Source organism: Rhinatrema bivittatum, chromosome 5, assembly GCF_901001135.1.
Source record: "Rhinatrema bivittatum chromosome 5, aRhiBiv1.1, whole genome shotgun sequence".
In the NCBI taxonomy this organism is placed as follows: domain Eukaryota; kingdom Metazoa; phylum Chordata; class Amphibia; order Gymnophiona; family Rhinatrematidae; genus Rhinatrema; species Rhinatrema bivittatum.
In genome coordinates, this window is record NC_042619.1 from 229,740,631 (window position 1) to 229,757,965 (window position 17,335).

Consider the following 17,335-nt stretch of genomic DNA (forward strand, 5'->3'; position numbering starts at 1 on the left):
GAATATCATGGCATGCTTAGTGGCCTCACAGGGCCAGTCAAAAGTTTCTAGAAACTTTGACAGAAAGTTTTCCGCAGTAGGGCTCCATCAATGATGTCACCCATATGTAAGGACTAACATCCCTGCTGTCCTGGGATAACACCTATTTCAAGGTAAGCAATTTTGCTTTCTCCCAGGACAGCAGGATGTTAGTCCTCACGAAAACCGCCCACCACCCTTCGGAGTTGTTTGCTTACGTTTTCTTATTTTATTTTTCGCTCGTGCTTTTTGCTATAAAACGAGACTGAATGGGGACCCCGTGTGGCCACGGGGTTAATGGCATGCTGAGCATGCTCAATGTGCCAGTCAAAGTTCTAGAAACTTTGACAAAAGTATTCTGTGCCATTCTACATCAGATGATGTCACCCATATGTGAGGATTACATCCTGCTGTCCTGGGAGAACACCTGTTACAGGTAAGCAACTCTGCTTTCTTGCTTTTCCCAAATTGATGAACAGTGCATGCACAGTTCCAAAGTGCTTACTGTTTAGCTGGTGGTGCTGCGTAAAGAGCTTACACTTTATTAATCTAGTACTAGGTGCATCACACAAAGAGCTTATTTGATTATACTTGCCATTCCTTGCCAAAATGGCCTTGGATGCAAGAATGTGTCTACAAGTTTGGATGCCCAGCGCCAGTATCACATGCAATGCCATTTCGGCAATGTATGGCAAGAAAAATCAAAGCATGATCAAAGCACCTAAACTAAAAGTATGCTAAAGTTAGGTCGCACAGCGCAGCTTTGTGCCTATTTTGAGAGATGACACTGGAAATTAAATTCTTGGATCCAAAGTGGAGTAAACGTTTCTGGTGGCCAAAATTATTCTATTCCTCTGCCCAGTGTGGTAGAAGTAGCTAGACAGTTACATTTCGCTCCTGTGCTAACTCAGAAGTTAAATTTCCAGTGTTAAGAAAATGTCTTGAGCTGTCTGCCCTTTAATGCTCCTCCCTGCATTCCTTGGGGAATAGCTAATGCCTGTTTGAACTTGGGATGTGCATGCACCTATGCTAATTTTAGTGCTGGTGTTTTTCTCATATTCTGTGCATTTTTTTTCTGAGTTAAAAACCCTATTAAATACCAGAATTAACTTACTGCAGAAAAATGCATGCTAAAACAGGAGTAAAAACTAGTGGTAACCTTGTCATACCTTGTTACATCTGTTTCTGTGTGATTACCTATGTTGTCTTAGGTGGCACTGGCCCTGATTTTAAATTTCATGTGAAATGTCTTCTTTTCAGTCAAGTTTACTTTAAACATCATTATGGCTGAAGTACAACAATATCTTAAAGTGCAATAAGATGTCATAGAAACATATAGAAACATAGAAATGACGGCAGAAGAAGACCGAATGGCCCATCCAGTCTGCCCAGCAAGCCTCACACATTTTTTCTCTCATTCTTATCTGTTTCTCTTAGCTCCTTGTTCTATTCCCCTTCCACCCCCACCATTAATGTAGAGAGCAGTGATGGAGCTGCATCCAAGTGAAATATCTAGCTTGATTAGTTAGGGGTAGTAGGGGCAGTAACCGCCGCGATAAGCAAGCTACACCCATGCTTATTTGTTTTACCTAGACTATGTTGTACAGCCCTTGTTGGTTTTTTTTTTTTTCTTCTCCCCTGCCGTTGAAGCAGAGAGCCATGCTGGATATGCATTGAAAGTGAAGTATCAGGCACATTTGGTTTGGGGTAGTAACCGCCGTAACAAGCCAGCTACTCCTCGCTTTGTGATTGCGAATCCTTTTTTTCTTCACCCCTGTCGTTGAAGCTATGCAGGATATGCGTGAAGCATCAGTTTTTTGTTTTTGTTTTTGTTTTCCCCTGCCGTTGAAGCAGAGAGCTATGCTGGAAATGCGTGATGTATCAGTCTTTCTCCCATGCCGATGAAGCAGAGAACCATGCTGGATATGCATGGAAAGTGAAGTATCAGGCACATTTGGTTTGGGGTAGTAACCGCCGTAACAAGCCAGCTACTCCTCGCTTTTTGAGTGCGAACCCTTTTTCTTCTCCCTTGCCGTTGTAGCAGAGAGCTCTGCTGGATGTGTGAAGTATCAGTTATTCTACATGCAACTTAAATATAAAGCTCTTAGGCTTGCAGTTAGATATCCACAGAGCTCTTTCTCTACCATATATATTTTAATGTTAAACTTTTCTCAGCTACTGATTAACATCTTTCTTAGTGAGACAAAATCCTCCCTTTATAAATAATAATCTGACTTTAACCTAATGGCATTCTTTAAATTTGTATTGTACTACATCTTAATGCTATAGTACTGCTGAAACTAAAGAATGCCATGACTGTACAACCTTGTATGTTAGAAAGATGTTGCATCTGTAAACGTCTTGCTGTATCAAATACAAAACCTCTGAAAGTCTTTTTCAGGATAATATAGTAAATAGAGAGAAACGCTAAAATCTGTACCAGTTTGCTATATTTAATTGTACAGTAGATTGTTTTAATGTTGCATAAGATTCATGTTGTAAGGTTTTCATGTTGTAAATCGCCTTACTTTCCTTATCTGTTACAGTTCAGTTTCACATTGCCCACTTGTATGAAACCCAGGTAAGCATGTTTGGTTTTATTACAGTGCAATTCTTTTCAAATCAATGACTTAAATTTTGGTCACTTTTACATTAATCAGATATAAATCTCAACCTGTGGATTTAGATTTTATTATGAGTGACACCTTTGTTTTTTCTTTAGTGCATATCTCCCCAGTACAGATCATTGTTTAAATGTTAATTTAATGTTTACATATAGTACAATAGTTTCCATTCCAAGAACAAGAGAGAAGATATCTAGCCATATCTTAGATTTAGCAGATTAAAGCAATAACCAATTGGAGTCTTTGGCTCAGATAGAGGGATCAAGAATTATTATTTTTTTTTTTTAGTAAATCATTGCTGCATTATAGAAAAAGATTTGGATGTGTTCTGGACATTTCAGATAAATTGTAATTATTGGTTTATATTTTGTATATATCGATTTTATTTGAGATTTTCATACATTTCCACTCTTCAGCAAAAATACAACTCTGCAAAAGAAGCTTATGAACAACTTTTGCAAACCGAAAACCTTCCTGCACAAGTAAAAGCAACTGTCTTGCAGCAGTTAGGTAAGTATAAGCATTCTGAATTTACCTTAATCATATGTGCTTGCTCTGATTGCATTGTCAATATTTTGTCCGACTAGTATGTTAAACACATCTCTCTTCAATTTTCTGAGGATAGGGGTTTGAAAATGTACATTTCCTGGCATGTAGCCAGATGGACTCAGTACAAATGGGATAGTATCCGCGTGCTAGCAGTTGGAGACGGATCTGACGTCAGCACGGGAGCATATATATCCCCACAGGAAGCGTAGCTATTCAGTAATTTCCGTCTCCAAAGCAGTTTGGAGTGCCTGCACACTAGTTGAGCCTGCTTTCCAAGACTACTTTAATTTTTCTCTTTTCTTATCATTCTAGATTCGTTTTTCCTGTCTATTCGACTTAGAGCCCCGCGCTCCTGCGGTAGATACCCAAGGGTTCCTCCCCCAGCGAGCTCCTGGGGTGATTACCGTGCTCCCCCGGTGGGAAAGTCCTCGGTCCTGCCGAAGCGCGGCAGTGACGCAGTCCCCGGACGCAGTCCGCGTGAGGTATACGAGGCCCTCTGTCCCGGCGTGGACGAGGTAGCGGGTGCATTTCCTCAACTTGCGGTGGTGAGGTGATCCCTTCCCCCGCAGCCGGAGACCGCCTGTGTTCCAGCCGGGAAGCGCCGAAGCTGGTAAGGAGTACGTCTCTTCCTACGGGTCTCCGAAGCGCAGAGGATCGGCGGCGTGGCACGCCGTGGAGGACGCCCTTGTGGGGCCTTGCTCAGGTACTCCGCGCCCGTAATAGGCGCGGCTTTCTTCCTCCTTTGCTTTGTTTCGGTGTATTGCTGAGCGACTATTGCATGCCACTGACCGTATATTGCTGACCGCTTATTGCTGACAGCCTATTGAATGCACATTGAGCGCATATTGCTGACCGCTTCTTACTGAAAGCTTATTGAATGTTAGTTGGAGCATATTGCTGGCCGCTTATTACTGAAAGCTTATTGAATGCCTATTGAGAGCATATTGCTGGCCGCTTATTACTGAACGCTTCCTGAATGCCTATTGAGAGCATATTGCTGGCCGCTTACTACTGAAAGCTTATTGAATGCCTATTAAGAGCATATTGCTGACCGCTTATTACTGAAAGCTTATTGAATGCCTATTGCGAGCATATTGCTGTCCGCTTATTGCTGAAAACCTATTGAGGGACATTAAGCGCTTATTGCTGCCGCATATTCCTGTTGAGCGCCTGTTGTATTAAGCGCCTATTGCTGCCGCATATTATTATTGAGCGCCTGTTGCATTACGCGCCTATTGCTGCCGCATATTATTCTTTAGCGCCTGTTGTATTGAGCGCCTATTGCTGCCGCATATTATTCTTTAGTGCCTGTTGTATTAAGCGCCTATTGCTGCCGCATATTATTCTTTAGCGCCTATTGTTCAATGGATCAGAACACTGCAGAGTCTTCAGCGACGGCGCCGCCTGCTTCAGGCATTGCAGCCCTTGGCCTCTGCTCTGCATGCCACCTTAGGGCCACGCGCAGGGATGAGCCAGATTCTCTGTGTGCCCAATGTGAGGGAGCCATGCGACCCTCGGGCCAGGACCTGTCTCAACCACGATTTGTGGACAGTTCCCCAGGGGCTACCCCGGATTTAGGGGGCAGTCTCGACCAATCAGGCATCCCGGGGGAGCTTGTACCCCGGCGATTAGAGGCTGCTTCCATTTCCTGGGTGGATCTCTTTAAGGGAATTCAGGCTTTTGTACAGATGCAAACAGCTGCCCATCCAGGCCCTGCGGTTCCTGCTGTTCCTGTAGTTCCTGCGGTGGCTGCGCCTGCGGCGGCTGTTGCGGTGGCTGCTCCTGCAGATCCGGTTCCTGGACCATCACAACCTTATCGCCAGCGGGACTTCCCACTGATGGATAGCCCGGATCGGTCAGACCAGGAGGTCTCACAGGACGAATCCGAACTCCCGGACTAGGGGGACCTCCCTCCAGGGACCTCCCGCCGCTAGACAGTTCGGACCAGGAGGTCTCACCGGACGAGTCCGAACTCCCGGACGAGAGGGAACTTCCCTCAGGGATTGAGCCATACAGAACCATGAGGCGGTTCTTCCCTAAGGAGGATCTCTCCGACCTGGTGTCTCAGTGTCTGGCAGAATTGGATATCACAGGTCCCAGCGCTTCGGTACCCTCTGCACAGAACCCCCTGCTGGAAGGTCTTCGTCCTACGGCCCGCCATTTTCAATTCTTACAGGCGGCGCAACAACTGATCGATTTAGAATGGGCGGCACCAGCTGCTGCCTTCAAAGGGGGTCGGGCTCTGATGGGCATGTACCCATTAGCACCGGCTATCCAGGACCTGCTGGCGTGCCCTCAGGTGGACGCCTTGATTAGCGCTGTGGTCAAGCGCACTACCATTCTGGTTGAAGGGGGGACGGCCCTCAGGGAGCCGCATGACTGGCGACTGGACGCCATTTTGCGTCAGGCCTTTGAGGTGGCAGCTTTATCTTTACGGATTGCCACCTGCTGCACGGTGGTGACGCGTGCCTGTTTGTCACAGGTTAGAAACAACACGCCAGCGGCGGACATGGAATCCGCTCTTTCGTTCCTTACAGATGCGGCATCTGACCTGGTCCGGACAACAGCTAAAGGGATTTCATCCTCCGTAGCCGCCAGGAGGCAGCTCTGGATCCAAAGATGGTCGGCTGATGCGCCTTCTATAACACGCCTCACCAGATTACCCTTTAAAGGCTCTTTTCTATTTGGCAGCAACCTTGATAAACTGGCCAGTGCATGGGGCGCCTCTCCAGTGCCCAGATTGCCGGAAGATCGATTCCGAAGGGGCCAGCGCGCCTTTCCAAGGCCCTCCAGGGGCAGGAGTTCCCAGCGTTTCGTTCCTTACAGGGGTCGCTACCAAGCTCCACGTCCTCCGGCCAGGAATCAGTCCTTTCGGACCAAGCAGCGCAAGAGGGGAGCGGGCCCGGGCTCAGGTCCCGGCTGCGCCTCCCAATGAGAATCCGCCAATTCATCTGGGGGATGGAGCCATAGGGGGCAGGTTGACCCTCTTCTACCCCAGATGGGTCGAGATTACGTCGGACCAGTGGGTTCTCGCCGTTATCCGGGAGGGATATTATCTGGACTTTCATCATCTCCCTCCGGACAAGTTTGTGGAATCTTCATGTCCCAGACACAAGAAGGCAGCATTGGAAGCTACCCTGGCGAGGCTCCTGTCCTTGAAAGCCATCATCCCAGTACCTGCCTGGGAAGTGAATTCTGGACATTATTCCATCTATTTCATGGTACCCAAGAAAGGGGGTACCTTTCGGCCTGTCCTGGACCTCAAGTCCGTCAATCAATACTTACGAGTCCCGAGGTTTCGCATGGAAACTCTACGCTCCGTCAAGGCCGCAGTACAGCCAGGAGAATTCCTCATGGCATTAGACCTGTCGGAGGCATACCTGCATATCCCGATCCATCCGGATCATCAGCGCTACCTATGCTTCACGGTTCTCGGCCGCCACTTCCAGTTTCGGGCTCTGCCCTTTGGGTTGGCGACGTTGCCACGGACATTCACCAAGGTGGTAGTAGTAGTAGCGGCGGTGCTCAGGCGGGAAGGAATTCTGGTCCATCCCTACCTAGACGACTGGCTGATCAGGGCGAAGTCTCGAGAGGAGAGCCTTCGGAACACCGACAGAGTGATAGCCCTTCTGGAAAGCCTGGGCTGGGTTATCAACCTCAGCAAGAGCTGCCTACAGCCTTCCCAGTCACTGGAATACCTGGGAGTACAGTTCGACACCTGGGCGGACACGGTCAGTCTCACTACCAAGAGAACGTTGAAACTTCAGCAGCGTATCCAGTATTTGATGGAAGCCAGTCGACCTACAGCCTGGGATTATCTGCAGGTTCTTGGTCTCATGGCATCCACCCTGGAAGTGGTGCCTTGGGCGAGGGCCCATATGAGACCTCTACAACACGCCCTGCTCTCTCGCTGGAGCCCCCGTCTACGGACCTACTCCACGCACCTACCTCTACCAGCCCGAGTGCGGACCCAGCTACGGTGGTGGTTGCAGTCCAACCACATGAGCAGGGGAACGCAGATGTCCTCACCCACGTGGATCTTGCTCACCACGGATGCCAGCCTCAGCGGCTGGGGCGCACACTGCGAAGAGCTCACCGCACAAGGGCGATGGAACAGAGAAGAGTCGGTATGGAACATCAACCGTCTAGAGGCCCGGGCTGTCCGCCTGGCATGCCTTCAATTTGCCCACAGACTGCAGAACAGAGCAGTCAGAGTGATATCCGACAACGCCACCACGGTGGCCTACATCAACCGTCAGGGCGGAACCAGAAGTCGAAAAGTATCTCTGGAGATCGCCCCTCTGATGACTTGGGCAGAGGTGAATCTTCCGGACACCTCCGCCGTCCACATTGCCGGGAAGGACAATACCACAGCAGACTTCCTCAGCAGAGAAAGCCTAAATCCGGGAGAGTGGCAGCTCTCACCCACGGCCTTCCAGATGATCGTGGATCATTGGGGGTTGCCGGACATGGATTTACTGGCGGACAAGTCCAATGCTCAAGTACCCAGATACTTCAGCCGCAAGCGCGACCCGTGCTCACACGGAATCGATGCCCTGGTTCAGCCATAGCCTCCGGGGACTCTACTGTACGCCTTTCCTCCATGGCCTCTGCTAGGCGCTGTCATCCGCAAGATTCAGAGACACCGGGGCGTAGTCCTTCTAGTGGCGCCAGACTGGCCAAGAAGACCCTGGTACGCGGACATGAGAAGACTTCTGGCAGGGGAGCCCCTTCCCCTGCCTCCGCTTAGGGACCTTCTACATCAAGCTCCCATTCTTCACAAGGATCCGGCTCAATTCTCTCTTACGGTATGGCCCTTGAGAGGGCTAGATTGAAGAAAAGGGGTTACTCGGAGCCCGTGATTGATACCCTTCTCCGAGCTCGCAAGTTTTCCACATTCCTCACATACATCCGGATCTGGAGAGTATTTGAAGCATGGTGCGACACTCACGGCACCAATCCACATGCAACCACAATCCCTATTGTGTTGGATTTCCTGCAGGATGGACTTCAGAAGGGTCTCTCCCTCAGCTCCATCAAGGTTCAGGTGGCTGTGCTGTCTTGCTATGGTCCCAGGAGGGATGGCAAGACCATCGCCAAGCACCGGGATGTTTCTCGCTTCCTGCAGGGAGTCAAGCATATTCGTCCGCCACTGAAGTGGCCTGTACCTTTGTGGATCCTCAACCTTGTTTTGGATTTCCTCGCAGGATCTACCTTCAGACCCCTTCGGGGCCTGTCTCTTCGTTCTCTCACCTTGAAGATGGTATTCTTGCTGGCGGTGTGTTCGGCACGCCTCATCTCCGAGTTACAGGCACTGTCCTGCCGTGATCCCTTTCTCAGAATCACTCCAGAGGCTATCCATCTTCGTACGGTTCCCTCCTTTCTACCTAAGGTAGTTTCACAGTTTCATCTTAATCAGACTATATCCCTGCCTACCACAGCGGGGCTGAAGAAATCTGAAGAAGGGCGTTTATTGTGCCATCTCGACATTGGCAGATTGCTGCCCAGATATTTGGCACTTACACAAGACCTACGAAAGACTGACCATCTATTCGTCCTGCACAGCGGGAAGAGACAAGGTGAAGCGGCCTCTCGGCCCACCATCGCCCGCTGGATTAAAGAAGTTATCCGGGCAGCTTATGTTGAGGCTGGAAAGTCCCCGCCTCTACAAGTCAAGGCTCATTCTACCAGAGCTCAAGCGGCATCCTGGGCGGAATCCAGGATGCGCTCGCCTGCGGAAATCTGTAAAGCAGTGACGTGGTCCTCCCTCCATACCTTTTCCAGATTCTACCGTCTGGATGTCCAGGCCAGGGAGGACTCAGCATTTGCCAGGGCGGTGTTACATGGGCCTCAGGCAGCCTCCTGCCCAGGTGGGGAGTAAAGCTTTGGTACATCCCATTTGTACTGAGTCCATCTGGCTACACGCCAGGAAATGTTGGGATTACTACCTGATAATCCCCTTTTCCTTAGTGTAGACAGATGGACTCAGCATCCCGCCCTGCTGCCTGCGTACATGGGTATCACCAATTCAAGGTAAGCCATGTCATCTGTTTCCATAAGAGCGTACACTCTACCAGGTGTCCACGCCTTCCGGTTGGGAATGCTGGCGGTCTCCAGCTACTATCAATCAGTCAGGGGACTCCTGTTTCACTTTTTAACTGAGCGTCAGTACACACATCTCTAACAGCTTTTGCAAGGAAGATTACTGAATAGCTACGCTTCCTGTGGGGATATATACGCCCCCGTGCTGACGTCAGATCCGTCTCCAACTGCTAGCATGCGGATACTATCCCATTTGTACTGAGTCCATCTGTCTACACTAAGGAAAAGGGGATTATCAGGTAGTAATCCCAACATTGTGTCATTTTAGAAATACAGCTTTTGTTAGAACAGGCATAGTTGCCTGAAACTAGTGTTTTGGCAGTAATATTGTGCTAGTTAACTGTTAATCTAATGAAAAAAAACCCCTAAACCATTAGTTTTATGGATTTTTCTATGGTACTTAGCAAAATTTCATGTGCTTTTCTTTGTATGGGTTTTGCATTGACATTTCTAGTACCTGAGGTTAAAAACCTTAAGGCATTAGTCATTCCCTGTACGTACCAGGATCAGTCCAGACGGTGGGTTATGTTCCCCGTCCAGCAGATGGAGTCAGAATAAAAACTCGAGAGGGGGCACTATATAAGCCCCTCCCCTTTCCTCAATCTTCAGTATTCTTCTGACTCCAGCAGATGTGAGCAGGGGACTCTGCGGTCCCCAGTGCAGGAGATTAGGTTTTCTAGTTTTTTGTTTTCTTTTGCTTTTTTCTCATAAAGGGATCAAGTAAATAAGTAAAAGGTATAATTTTGAAGCAATTTAGTTTTCTGAGGAGACTCAACAGGTTTCTGCCTTTTGAGTCGTGAGGTGCTTGCTGCCAGGTCTGTACCTCGTTTCTTTTATTCCCCCCTCCCCCCACCTCCGTTTTTTCAGGGCACCCTTCTTTGGGTATTGGGGGAGTGTTGGGGAATTTTCTTGTATTAAAAAAAAAAAAAAAAGAAAAATTTTTTCCTCAGGTTTTCTTGTTGTACTCTCCGTATTAGGGCCGGACCCGGGGTGCATACTAGTGGTGCTAGTCACTCCCCCTCCCTCCCCCGTTATTTTAAATTAGTTTCAGCCGCTACCGACCCACGGTTCGCGAATCCTTCTCCCGGGACCGTCGGACACCGGGAGGTTTAGTCCTTCGGCGCTCTCTCTGGGTCGGTGGGGGAGGGGTGGTCTGTGTGCCCGCGGCGTTTCTGCACTGCGAATGGTGAAGTCACTGAAGGATAGCGAGGACGAGTCTGCGGGTCCTCGCTATGAGGACCGCGCGTCTCGAAAGCGGCAGGCCCCGTTCCCTCTGAGCGCGGGAACGGCGGCCATTTTGTTTTTGGAAGGGGAGGAAGATACTGAAGGCCCGACTCCGGTGTTGCTCTCTGGCTCTGCGCCACTCCCTGGCCCGGAACCTGGCGGTCGTGGAGGGGAGCACCAGGATAGTTTTCCTCAGGGACCTCTGGAGTTTTCACCCGAGGTTGTGCTTCTTATGCACCGGGCTTTCTTACAGTGCAAATCTCAGCCCTTGGAGACTCCTGGGGGATTCCCTCCTCCCAAACGGGCGCATCTGGGATCGTCCCTGGAGGGGTCTGCTTCCCAGGATAGGGCGTTACCTCACGCAGGAGACCCAGGACCCTCCCGGGTCCCGCAGGCCCCAGTGGGTGGCCCCAGCAAACCCCAGACAGGGGACCCGCTCCCGGATGCAGAGGATGACCCCACGTTCACTTCTCAGCTGGAAGGGGATGACCCAAGGGTCCTACGAATTTTTCAGTATGATGAGCTGGATGATCTAATTCCTCATATTCTCCAGGAAATGGATATTGATGCTCCCCCCGAACCGGTAGCAGCCTCTTGTCAGGGCAGAAAGAGGGGGACCCTTTGCTGGCAGGCCTTCGTCCTCTGTCGAAGGCGTTTCCAACTCATCCCACCTTTTTGCAACTGATCTCTAGAGAATGGGATTCACCGGAGGCCTCTCTCAAGGTCAGTAGAGCAATGAACAAACTTTATCCTCTGCCAGAAGATTTTTTGGAGCTCCTCAAAGTTCCTGCTGTGGATTCCGCAGTTTCGGCCGTAACTAAGAGCACTACCATCCCGGTCACGGGCGGTACAGCGCTCAAGGATCTCCAGGACAGGAAGTTGGAGGTTTATCTCAAAAGAATTTTTGAGGTTTCAGCATTGGGCCTCCGAGCGACCATCTGCAGTTCTCTTGCACAAAGAGCGGGACTTCGATGGGTTCAACAATTGCTCACCTCCCAGGTTCTTCCGGATGCTGAAGCTCAGCAGGCGGATCGTTTAGAATCCATGCTCACCTATGGAGCAGATGCCTTCTATGACCTCCTTCGGGTCCAGGCCCGATCGATGGTCGCTGCGGTCTCGGCCCGTCGGCTTCTGTGGTCGCGAAACTGGTCGGCGGATGCCTCTTCCAAAACACGCTTAGGCTCGCTTCCTTTTAAAGGTAAGTTTCTCTTTGGAGAGGACTTGGACCAGATCATCAAGTCCCTCAACGAGTATGCGATTTACAAGCTTCCAGAGGACAGGCTGCAGACATCTAGGTCCTTCAGCTCCACCAGGTATCGCTCCCATACTCAACGACGATACCGTCCTCCCAGACAGCAGCAACAGCAGCATCAACAGTCTCGGACTTCGCCTTTTCATTCGCAGACCTGGAACCGGTCCTTTCGGGGCTGCAGGCCCAGCAAGGGAGGACAGCCCCAGAGTTCTTTCTCTAAACCCCAATGATGCCAGGTTGACCTGCGATCCGATTCCCAGACTGGGGGGTCGCATTGCCCGCTTCTACGGGGAATGGGCCCGAATCACGTCGGATCAGTGGGTCCTGGATATCTTAAGACACGGCTACGCCTTGGATTTTGTCCGCCCGCCCAGAGACAGGTTTCTTTTCTTCCCCTGTGGCTCTCTTCTCAAGAGACAAGCAGTCTGGCAAACTCTCGACAGTCTTCTCTCTTTGGGGGCAATTACCCCAGTATCTGCTGCCGAACTGGGTCGGGGTCATTATTCCATTTATTTTGTGGTGCCCAAGAAAGAGGGCAATTTTCGGCCCATCCTGGACCTCAAGACTGTCAACCAGTACCTCCGGGTCCCACGTTTCCGCATGGAAACTCTACGCTCAGTGCTGGCGGCGGTCCACCCAGGGGAATTCCTCGCAGCCTTGGATATAACGGAAGCTTACCTGCATATCCCGATTCACAGGGCGCACCACTGCTATCTTCGTTTCAAAATTCTAGGACAGCATTTTCAGTTTCAAGCACTCCCGTTCGGTTTGGCGACAGCTCCACGGGTTTTTACAAAGATTATGGTGGTTGTGGCCGCAGCCCTGCGCCGAGATGGGGTTCTGGTGCACCCTTACCTGGACGACTGGCTTATCTGGGCAAAATCTCGCACCGAGGGGGTCCAAGCGGTCAGCAAGGTGGTGCAATTACTTCGGTCCCTAGGGTGGATCATCAACTTTCCCAAGAGCAGTCTCTCTCCATCCCAGTCGTTGAATTTTCTGGGTGCGTGCTTCGATACCAATCTGGGACAGGTGTTTCTAAGCAAGAACCGGGCACATGCCTTGTGCGAACAGATCCTCCAGTTCCAATCTCTCCAGGCACCCACAGCATGGAACTACCTACAGGTACTGGGGTCCATGGCCTCCACCATAGACCTAGTCCCGTGGGCGTTTGCGCATCTGCGTCCTCTTCAGTTGGCCTTGTTATCCCGTTGGAAGCCAGTGTCACAGGAATTTCAGGAGGTTCTCCCAATACCGACTGTTGCAAGGCTCAGTCTCCGCTGGTGGCTGGTTCCTCGCCACCTAGCACGAGGGGTCTCCCTGGAGGTCCCAGACTGGGTGGTCGTCACAACGGACGCAAGTCTGACCGGCTGGGGAGCGGTCTGCGGGGTGGATTCCATTCAGGGCACTTGGACAGCGGAACAGTCCCGGTGGCCCATCAACCGTCTGGAAACGAGAGCGGTGCGCCTGGCGTTGCAGGAGTTTCTTCCCTTGGTCCGCCATCGGGCGGTCAGGGTCCTATCAGACAACGCGACCACGGTATCGTACATCAACCGTCAGGGGGCACAAGGAGCCGTCACGTCTCGCTGGAAGCGGACAGACTGATGCAGTGGGCGGAGGTCAACTTGAGTCCTCTGGCAGCCTCTCACATTGCAGGCGTGGACAATATACAGGTGGACTTCTTAAGCCGACAGCGCTTAGATCCCGGAGAATGGGAGCTTTCCGAGGAAGCGATGAGTCTAATAACCTCCCGCTGGGGGACTTCTCACATGGACCTCATGGCCACGGCCGCAAACGCAAAGGCCCCTCGATTCTTCAGCCGACGAAGAGAATACAGGGCGGAAGGAGTCGATGCCCTGGTTCTACCGTGGCCTCTGAAGATCTTACTGTATGTCTTCCCTCCGTGGCCCCTGGTGGGGAAGGTTCTCCGTCGCATAGAGAGCCATCTGGGTCCAGTCATTCTAGTGTCACCGGAATGGCCCCGACAGCCCTGGTTTGCGGACCTTCATCTAGCGGCAGAGGGACCCCTGCGGCTCAATCATCTCTTCTACCTACTGCGACAGGGTCCTATATTTTTCGGGCAGGCAGATCGCTTCTGTCTTGCGGCTTGGCTTTTGAGAGGCGCAAGTTGAGACGCCATGGATACTCCGATGGAGTGATTTCCACTCTCCTAAGGGCACGCAAGACGTCTACCTCTGTCACTTACGTGCGCGTCTGGAAAGTGTTTGAGGTATGTTGCCAGGAGCGTTCTATTCGTCCGGTCTCTGCTTCGGTGACGCAAGTTCTTTCCTTCTTGCAGGCCGGTCTGGATTTGGGGTTAGCCTATAATTCACTTAGGGTACAAGTTGCGGCGTTAGGGGCTTTCCTGCACAATGGGCAGGACTCAAGGCTGTCGGCTCACCCAGATATTGTACGTTTCTGCAAGGTGCTAGACACCTGAAGCCACCCTTGAGGCTGCCTTGTCCATCTTGGAATCTTAACTTAATACTTGATATACTGAGCGGGCCGCCTTTCGAGCCTCTTAGGTCGGCTTCTATCAAGGATCTCACCCTCAAGACAATATTTCTGGTGGCTATCTGTTCGGCCCGTCGTATTTCGGAGCTTCAGGCGTTTTCTTGTCGTGAGCCATATCTTCGCTTTACTGACGAAGGAGTCTCTTTACGCACGGTCCCGTCGTTCTTACCAAAGGTAGTCTCAGCTTTCCATATTAACCAATCTGTCGATTTGCCTTCCTTCGCTTCGACGGAACCCAGGGAACTCCGCAAGCTTGATGTCAGAAGGTGTCTCCTTCAATATCTATCGGTCACTAACAAGTTTCGTCTCTCGGACCACTTATTCGTACTCTGGTCGGGTCCTCGGAAGGGTCATCTGGCCTCCAAAGCAACTGTTGCCCGTTGGCTCAAAGGGGCGATCTCAGCCCGCATATCTTGGGGCCGGGAAAATCCCTCTAATTTCTGTTCAGGCACATTCACTTCAGTCCCAGGCGACTTCCTGGGCGGAAAGTTCTTCGGTATCTCCCCAGGAGATCTGCAGGGCGGCCACGTGGACATCTCTCCACACCTTTGCGCGCCACTATCGTTTAGATGTCTGGGCGCCAGGTTTGAATTCTTTTGGGGATAGACTCCTTCGAGCGGGGCTGTCTGTGGCCCACCCATAGTAAGGGAAGCTTTGGTACATCCCACCGTCTGGACTGATCCTGGTACATACAGGGAAAAGAAAATTATTCCTCACCTGCTAATTTTCGTTCCTGTAGTACCATGGATCAGTCCAGACGCCCTCCCTGTATTTTACGGGGTTTTTCTCTTCTCAGTTGGGATTGTTGACTCCGCTCGAAGGTCAGTCTTTCTGTTATTTCTCTCTGTTTCCTGGGATTTTTTCCAGTGTTAGTTATGGTTCACGTTCTGTTGGCAAGTTCCCTCTGGGGTAATGTTTAGTCAAATTTCACGTTTTTGGCCTTGTTTTCGGGCATCTCTTTACTTGATCCCTCTATCTCCTCTCTTGTTGGCTTTGCTAGTCTAGTTTACTGAAGATTGAGGAAAGGGGAGGGGCTTATATAGTACCCCCTCTCGAGTTTTTATTCTGACTCCATCTGCTGGACAGGGAACATAACCCACCGTCTGGACTGATCCATGGTACTACAGGAACGAAAATTAGCAGGTGAGGAATAATTTTCTTTTTTGCCTTTGGTCAGAGATCTTTGAAGAGGTAAGTTGTTATAAGAGCCACATGTGATGATGAGTTTTGAAAATTGGCCCAATGTCATTCATTTTCATAGTCAAAGCAAGCAAGATATATGTTGATAAATGCAGCCTTCCCTAGACAATTTTGCCAAATACCAAGCTTCTGTGTATGATTCCTAAATCAACTGTAATGCCTTTCTACTCAGTATATTTTGCCTAATAAATGGAATATGTCTGTTTTGGCTCAATGTCTCACTCTGGTTTCTTTAACTACATTTTTTTTTGAGACTTTTCTTTTCTAATGTTTACATTATGATACTTCAATTTTCAAAAATCTTTTGACTTAGTTTTCAGCTGTTTCTCACATTAACAATTTAACTTACAAAGTAGCACTAACAAAGGCTTCTCATCAGGCCAATACAGTACAGTGCGCTCCGGAGCGCACTGTTAGCCTGCTCATGGACGCACGTTTTCCCTTACCCCTTATTCAGTAAGGGGAGGAAAACACGCGTCCAACCCGCGACACCTAATAGCACCCTCAACATGAAAATGCATGTTGATGGCCCTATTAGGTATGCGAGCAGGATACAGAAAGTAAAATGTGCAGCCAAGCCTCACATTTTACTTTCAGAAATTAGCGCCGACCCAAAAGTAGGCGCTAATTTCTTCCGGCACCGGGAAAGTGCACAGAAAAGCAGTAAAAACTGCTTTTCTGTGCACCCTCCGACTTAATATCATGGTGATATTAAGTTGGAGGTCCCGAAGAGTAAAAAAAAGTTAAAAAAAAAAAAAATTTGAATTCGGCCCGCAGCTGTTGGGCTAAAAACCGGATGCTCAATTTTGCTGGCGTCCGGTTTCCGAGCCCGTGGCTGTCAGCGGGCTCGAGAACCGACACCAGCAAAATTGAGCATAGGCTGTCAAACCCGCTGACAGCCGCCGCTCCTGTCAAAAAACGGCTAAAGGAGGCGCTAGGGACACTAGCGTGTCCCTAGCGCCTCCTTTAGCCCGTTTTTATCGCCGGGCCTAATTTAAATATTGAATCGCGCGCGCCGGGATCGGGCTCTCCCGGGGCATTCGCCCGCTCTCCCGTGGACTTTACTGTATCGGCCTGTATGCTAGAAACAGCAGTCTCTTTACTTTCACAGTGGGAAGAATCAGGAGGAGGTTATTTAAAAATTTAAAAAAGTCTGTTCTTAGAAATTAAATAAATAAATCAGAAAGGGAACGTGAAGAAGCCTTTCATTCACACTACCACCTGAGATGTTTAAAATGGTTGCCTAGGAATAGTTCATATATATTCGGTGTCTGAAGTGTAGACTTTTTCTCTGTATGTGTTGTTTGGGTCAGATAGGAAGCATTTTGCCACCTCGTGATTGAAGCAGGAGATTGCAAGATTCATTTAGTTTGTTCAGCTTGTGATGCATTTGAGATGGTAGTATGAGCCTCTACCTTAATTGATACCCCCAAGATGCTAGACTCTGTATGGGCATCTGATGTTAGAGAAAGCATGTCTCACAAAAAAAGATAATTTCTTTAGGAACATACTAGAGAGCTTATCAAGTAACATTTGACTTGTTATGAAGGACCAAAAATTGGTGGTTGGACTTTCAGTGTAGGGCCTTCTTGGATGGGAGTTTTGCCGTTTGAGCCACTAGATAGTTTCGGTAAGTTGGGCTTCACAGGGTATGGGAACCTGTAAGGCTGTTTGCAGTAGGACTTATGAGCTACTGAACTCTGATATTCAAGAAACTGTGAGCTGTTCTTCCCTGTTTTCCCACTGATCTTCCCCTCTTACCCTCATTGTTTTAAGTAGGTGTATGCTGTGAGTGCTAGCCTCACTGAAGATAAATATACAAATTTTCATCCAAAAATCCCCACAAACTTGAAAA

At 49.7% G+C, this 17,335-nt stretch overlaps 1 protein-coding gene across 1 annotated transcript in view; it reads left to right on the plus strand.

Annotated features, from left to right (window-relative positions):
• The window catches only part of LOC115092515 (lysine-specific demethylase 6A-like), a 716,945-nt gene that overhangs the window by 344,648 nt on the left and 354,962 nt on the right, over positions 1-17,335 (plus strand). Inside the window, 2 exon segments of the mRNA XM_029603412.1 lie at positions 2,565-2,599; positions 3,059-3,152. Of these exon segments, the coding sequence (XP_029459272.1) occupies positions 2,565-2,599; positions 3,059-3,152 (129 nt within the window).